Raw genomic sequence first — 7,382 nt, forward strand, 5'->3', positions numbered from 1 at the left:
TGAGATGGAATCTCACTGTGTCGCCCAGGCTGGATGGAGCACAATGGCACGATCTCAGCTCACGGCAGTGGCTGCCTCCCGGGTTAAAGCAATTCTCCTGCCTGAGCCTCCCAGGTAGCTGAGATTGCAGGTGCCCACTACCTCACCCAGCTAATTTCTGTATTTTTAGTGGAGACGGGGTTTCACCATCTTGGCCAGGCTGGTCTCGAATTCCTGACCTTGTAATTCACCTGCCTCGTCTTCCCAAAGTGCTGGATTACAGTTCTAGGGGAAATTAGATGCTGCTTTGTATTGGTTTATCTTTTTACTAAACATTACTTGTGCCAGTTAACTCTCTTGTTTCATAGTTCTGCTTAGAACCACTTGTAAGTCTGCTGATACATTTTTAAAATAAATCTAGATGACTGTCCAAGCGCCACCAAAGTATTCAAAGCATCAGATTCAACAGAAGCAATTGAGGCATTTCAACTAACTCCTCAACAGCAACGTCTCATTAGAGAAGATTGTCAAAACCAGAAGCTGTGGGATGAAGTGCTTGCACATCTTGTGGAAGGACCAGTATGTGAAGATTTTTTTAAATAATAACATTGTGATATTAACATGATAAGTAATTGTCTCATAAAGTATGTTTTTCACATGTTAGTCAAAACTTCATCCTTCTATCCGGTTTTCTCATCCAGTGCCACTACCTTTCAGAAGTAATCTCAGGCAGCACATACACATGATCCTAAATTTATTTTAAACTTCCTAGATGTCGGATTTTTACTTCTCTATGGCTGAACTTACTTTACTTTGAGATACTGTTAGAAGAATTTTCATGGTCAGCTTAACCTAAAATCGCCACAAAAGTTTTTGCGACAGTTCAAAGTTACCTAACAGCGTAAGTCTTAAGCAGTTCAGCACAAATTTCAAACCTACATGTTAAACTAAGGGATAAAATAAACCAGATTGATCTGTCTATTTAAGTATTTTATGTGTTTCAATTTTTCATTTTTTTCTTAATCACATAATTTTAAAGTGAAAAGGAATCACATCATTAATGTGTGGGTTTTGTGTTAAGCTGTGTTTTGCAGGCAAGCCTTTCTTAACAAATCCCTAAAGTTGGAGGCTTCAAATATGAATTTTCTGTTCATTCTTTACTCACTTATTATTTTATCTTTAATTTTACTTACAAATTTGAATCTTCTGTTGAGTATTGACCCCTTGTCATTTGTAATACTTCTCTGTTTTCTTTCTCACCAAAGTGTTGATGTGCCCCTATGTCTGTATGTGTTTTCTATCTAGATTTAAAACAGCAACAGAAAAACTCTACAAGAGTTCTCTCTGTGAGGGATAGTCATTATTACTAATGAAGAATTTTTTAAATATGATTTTTAAACTTTTATAAATTGTGAAATTTACCAAATATCATTTGGATTTGAATTGTCATTTCCTTTGCCTATAAATGTGATAATTGGGTTTTCCTTGGTAAAATAAGGCTTACATGCTTAGAAGACAGGGAAAAGTGATTACACTTGGAGAAGTGTTCCTTGCATTTTAGCCAAGACACCCAGGCATGAGGAGAGTCTGACTATGTTAGGTCACACTCATTTTCACGTACAGAAAATTAAGATATAGGAAGCAGTTGTTTATCAGCCTAATTCTCTGGTAGGGAAAGATATGTCTATTTAGTGATAACTGAGATGAGTTCCGACTTCAGGTGGCCAGGTGGGACAGTAGCAATTACAGATGGAGGAAAAATCCACCTGAGTGCATGTGAAAGGTCTTCCCTATGGGCAGTATCCCACTGGTGACAGAATCTGACCTGGTTAGGTCATATTTTGTGACCTTGCTGCTAGTGGTTACTCTGGACATTATGTACTATTACCCTGGACACATTTCATGCCTATTATCTTCATATAGGCCAGTAACACATTTATTAAGCCAGAAAAAAAAACAGGTGTTAGCCAACAGTGACTTTAAATAAATAAATATGTGCATGTATACTTATGTCCAAACTCCTTCCAAAGGCCCTGTGATCAACAGTCCTACCTACATCTATAGTCTCCTCTTACTGCTACTCTCTTGTGCCCAGATCGCTTGACTGCAGTGGTCACTGTTTTATTTAAACACGTGTAACGTCTTGATATCCCTGGGCCTTTACATACATACTGTTTCTCTGGCTGGAATTCTCTTTTCATGTGGCTCACTCTTTCATATCATTTAAGTCTGTGTAAATATGAGACTCCTCAAGAGAGGTCCTCCTAAACTACCCTTTCTAGAAACCTCTTTTTAAAGTTTACTAAAAAAAAAAAACCCACAAAGATGGGGTTACTGTGTTGCCCAGACTGATCTCGAACAGCTGGCCTCAGGCACTCCTCCCACTTTAGCCTCCCAAGTAGCTTGGATTATAGGCGAGAGTCAGTTTGTTGTTTTCTCAGTTACTGCTATCTGAATCTGTTTTTAGTTTGCTCTCCTATAGAAACATAAGTTCGATGAGAGCACAGATAGCTTTTTTAGTACCGCTGTAGATGAATGCCTAGCACATTATAGCTATTCAAAATATCTGTATTAGATATACCCATATTATAGGAACTATAGAAGTACCATGTTAAATATTGGTCATTAACAAAGGAGTTTGTTAATGAGAGAGTGCCTGGTATAAAGTTTGAGAGTTTTCAACATCTCCTCATAATTGCCATATTCTAAAAATGTGTTTATAATACATTGTAATACGTTTGATTTTAATACTCCATGTTCTCCCCTTTGCTGACTTTTTTGGTAAAGCAAAAAATAATAATCCATGTTCATAAATCAGTTAATATGAGCCATCTTTTGATTTTTAAATTTGAAACTTATAAGTTCTACTTTTTTTTGAAATGGAGTCTCTTTGTCACCCTGGCTGGAGTATAGTGGTACGGTCTCAGCTCACTGCAGCCTCTGCCTCCCAGGTTCAAGCAATTCTTCTGCCTCAGACTCCCAAATAGCTGGGATTACAGGTGCCTACCACCAAGCCCAGCTAATTTCTTGTATTTTTTTCTAGAGACTGGTTGTGCCATGTTGGCCAGGTTGGTCTAGAACTCCTGACCTTAAATGAGAACTCCTGACCTTAAATGATCCACCTGTTTCGGCCTGCCAAAGTACTGGGATTACAGGCGTGAGCCACTGTGCCCGACCTTACTTTTTCTATTAATATAAAAAGTAAATGTGAAATGTACTCCCTCACTACCTAAGGTAACTGAAGGAATATCCTTATGACTTACTTAGAAAAAAACTACTTTTCCTTCTAGCTTAAAAAAAAAAAAAAAAAAAAAATACCAGCCAAGATGAAGTGGAGCCAGTAATATAGGGTAGCCAAGATGAAATGGAACCAGTATTATAGGGCATCCATTTGATCATGTTTATTTTAGGTGGCTCTACTTTTTGTAATTTTGTCCTACTGTAAGTAAACATTAGCATCAGGAAGGTATAGGATTTTAGGATTGAGGTAAAAATACCACAGATTAATCTTAGGAAAATAAATATGTTGATTTTTTTTGGTGGTATTAGATGCAACAGAGTATTGTTGCCTAGTGCGTTTTTATTCAAGCTCCAAAAGACAAATATTCAAGTTTCATAACAGCAGAAGATTTAATAATACATGTTCATACACTGGAATACTGTGCAGTACAGCTTTTTGAAAAAAGACCTTGAGACAAGCTGCCATGATTTTTTTTTTAAGTGAAAAATAGTTTATCCCTGGAATGTGAGGTTTAGGGGAACTTTGACTTTTTAACATTATATATTGACTCTCCATCTTTTACCATCCAGTACTATGATTTACAACTAACGTCTATGGAATGGGGTTTCTTTAGTTTGCTTTTGTCAGGTAATTAGAATCATGACTACCTGATTTTTTTAATAGAAGACATTAAATGTGACTGAGACGTTTTTATTGCTAAATAATAGATGGATGTATTTTGAGATACATGTGAAATTTTGATATATTCATATAACAAGTAATAATCACGTCAGGCTAATTGGATTGTTCATCACTGTAAACATTTATCATTTCCTTATGCTGGGAGCATTTGAGTTATTCTCTCTAGCTGTTTTGAAATATACAATAGGCCGGGCGCGGTGGCTCAAGCCTGTAATCCCAGCACTTTGGGAGGCCGAGGCGGGTGGATCACGAGGTCAAGAGATCGAGACCATCCTGGTCAACATGGTGAAACCCCATCTCTACTAAAAATACAAAAAATTAGCTGGGCATGGTGGCACGTGCCTGTAATCCCAGCTACTCAGGAGGCTGAGGCAGGAGAATTGCCTGAACCCAGGAGGCGGAGGTTGCGGTGAGCCGAGATCGCGCCATTGCACTCCAGCCTGGGTAACAAGAGCGAAACTCCGTCTCAAAAAAAAAAAAAAAAAGAAAGAAAGAAATATACAATAGATGGATTTTATTAGTATATTATGAACTGTTAACTTTCCTTATTCTTGGGTACCATTCTAGAATTTTCTGAAAAAATTGGAACAGTCTTTTATGTGTGTTTGCTGCCAGGAACTAGTTTACCAGCCTGTGACAACTGAGTGCTTCCACAATGTCTGTAAAGTAAGTAGAATTCCTTCCTCATTTTCCCTGTAAGGCATGAAGGCACACTAATCTCTATACCTGTTTTCAGCATGCTAAGAAGTATTTTCCATGAAGTCAGGATAGTGTGGAACCTTCTATTTAAGAAGCATTTAATTACATCTTGGTGGTAAATGCATGTTTTAATTAGATACTAGCAATTCCAGTATGTTGTTTGCGGCATTCTGTCATGTTTGGAATTTTGACGAGGGGCTGAAATGAGAGAGAAAGTAAGAAGTCATTGTTCTTTTCTGTGTAATAGCTTATATGTTTCATATATTATAGTGCAAACTGGAGTATTTTTATGCACTTAATGAATAATATAAAAGTTTATATCTGGCATTATGCCCAGATGAATTGAATATTGTGTTATCAGTGTTGTGTAAAAGGAAAGTTTGTGTTTTAGTGAAGCCAGGGTTCAAATCTTGTTCTACCCAATGATGATTATGTGCCCTAACTTCAGAACTTCAGTTTCTTTTATAAAATGGAAACAAATCTACATATGAATTTGTACCTGAACTTGAGTTGATTAACTCATAATGTAATGTATTTAGCACACCTGTATACATACATGAAAATACATAGTCAAGCCAAGGATTGAATCTTGTTCTACCCAGTGGTGATTATGTGTCCTAACTTCAGAACTTTATGTTTATCTATTTATTTTATTTTGTTTTGTTTATTTTTTGAGATGGAATTTCGCTCTGTCATCCAGGCTGGAGTGCAGTGATGCGATCTTGGTTCCCTGCAACCTCTGCCTCCTCAGTTCAAGCGATTCTCATGCCTCAGCTTCTGGAGTAGCTCAGACTACAAGCACGCACCACCAAGACTGGCTAATTTTTGTATTTTTTAGTAGAGACAGGGTTTCACCATCTTGGCCAGGCTAGTCTTGAACTCCTGACCTAAGGTGATCTGCCTGCTATATGTTAAGTGATTTGGTAAAATATAAAATTTATTTCTAAGCAAGGGAATCCTCATTTTTCTTTTTTTCTTTCCTCTAGGTCTCTGTTTAGAAAGAATGGGATTAAAATCTAACTTAAAAGATGAGGCTAGTGGGAACCATATGTAATCTCTAACTCCATCATTTTAAGTAGATGAGGAACTGACATACAAAAGTTAAATAATTTACCTGAAATCTCACAATATGTGCCAGAGATGAAACTAAAGCCATGATTGTAGGCTTTTCCACAGTGCAAATTCAAGCCTCTATGTTTGTTAATCCTGTACATTTCTCTCATTACCAGTTTCTGGTTCCTATTTAAAAGCGTAAGTTGCTGAGTACTTATATAAACATCAGATAAAATTGGATGTTTTTGTTTTTACCATAGGATTGCCTGCAGCGCTCCTTTAAGGCACAGGTTTTCTCCTGCCCTGCTTGCCGGCATGATCTTGGCCAGAATTATATCATGATTCCCAATGAGATTCTGCAGACTCTACTTGACCTTTTCTTCCCTGGATACAGCAAAGGACGGTGATCTGTCTGCTTTCACTGTGTTGTTCATGGTGGCTTTTTGGACAATAAAGAATCTAAAATGGGTAGGGAGGGTGGAAGAAATGGTGGACTGTATCTCTCACGTTCTGAAGCAGCTAATCCTCTTTCCCACATAGCCATCATCTTGTGTGTGTAGTAAGAGGCCCATTTCTCAACTGTCTTTTAAATATCTAAAGGTAGTTCCTGTAACAACTAGTTTTAATGAGTAAAAAGTCAAAGCCTCAGCTCTAGTTGATATCCAAGTTATGATTTATTTTGCAACTACCTCAGGACAGAAAAGATTTATGGGGATTTTAAAAATCATTGAATAACTAGTTAAATGAAATTTAAGCTACACACTGCCTCCCAAATATTAGTTGTGCCTGGTTCTTGTAATTTGATTTTACAGAAAAGGAAATGACACTTGAGATCCTTGGAATGAACACAGCTTCTATAGTGTGCATATACTTTTTTAAACATCTCTTCTTTCATTACAATGTGTGTTTTGCAAGGACAGGTTCATTTTTTTAGCCCACTTTGTGAACTCCATTGTGCTTTTTTCTGGTGTTTTATGCAAGTTGACTACTAATGACTAATGAGAACAATAATGAATGCATTGTTGCTGCATTAGTGTAATGTGGTGTGGTTTTGCACTTAAAAGAGGTATTCATATGCTCTAGTTGTAAATGTTCATGAAACTCCACTTCTGTACTAGTCGAACTGCTTTTAGTGTCTCACCAGTGGTTTTACATCTGCAGAGTTTTGAGAGCTGTGCTGACCTTTGAGAGGATTTGAAATTGCTTCATATTGTGATCCTAAATTTTATATTCACTATATTCCCTAAAGTATACCTTAATAAATATTTTATGATCAGAAAAACACCTCATTTTGCTTTCCTTTTTTACATTTGTCTGGCTTATGTTATCAATTTTAAAGAATCCTTTATTTCTACAGTTTTTCATTGTGCATCTCTGTTGAAACAGACATTTTTTTTACTTTGCACTAGTAATGAGAACTAGAGTGAAATCTTAAGCAGTAAGAACAAATTTCTTCCTCATTTTTGTTTTAAGTTTATTCTAATAGGAAAAAAAATTTAAATAGTCACCTAGTGACTATTTTGCCTGTAGTTTCTGTCCTATGTTCAGGTTTAGTCTAATCAGTGCTACTTATTTCACAGACATAAGAATGTTTTAAAACATAATTCTATTCTCTAAAGTATACTGCTAGGCCAGGCACGGTGGCTTATACCTGTAATCCCTGTGGGAGGCCAAGATAGGAGGATTGCTTGAGCACAGGAATTCAAGACCAGCCTGGGCAACACTGCAA

At 36.8% G+C, this 7,382-nt stretch overlaps 1 protein-coding gene across 2 annotated transcripts in view; it reads left to right on the plus strand.

Annotated features, from left to right (window-relative positions):
• UHRF2 (ubiquitin like with PHD and ring finger domains 2) overlaps positions 1-6,937 on the plus strand; it is a 107,305-nt gene extending 100,368 nt beyond the window's left edge. For both annotated transcript variants that reach the window (XM_017506878.2, XM_017506879.2), the window contains 3 exons: positions 401-558; positions 4,469-4,567; positions 5,914-6,937. In XM_017506878.2, coding sequence (XP_017362367.1) covers positions 401-558; positions 4,469-4,567; positions 5,914-6,060 — 404 coding nt within the window. In that variant the 3' untranslated portion in view covers positions 6,061-6,937. The remainder of the gene's footprint in view (positions 1-400; positions 559-4,468; positions 4,568-5,913) is intronic.
• The last annotated feature ends 445 nt before the right edge of the window (positions 6,938-7,382 follow it).

Source organism: Cebus imitator, unplaced genomic scaffold (assembly GCF_001604975.1).
Source record: "Cebus imitator isolate Cc_AM_T3 unplaced genomic scaffold, Cebus_imitator-1.0 Scaffold364, whole genome shotgun sequence".
Classification (NCBI taxonomy): Eukaryota; Metazoa; Chordata; class Mammalia; order Primates; family Cebidae; genus Cebus; species Cebus imitator.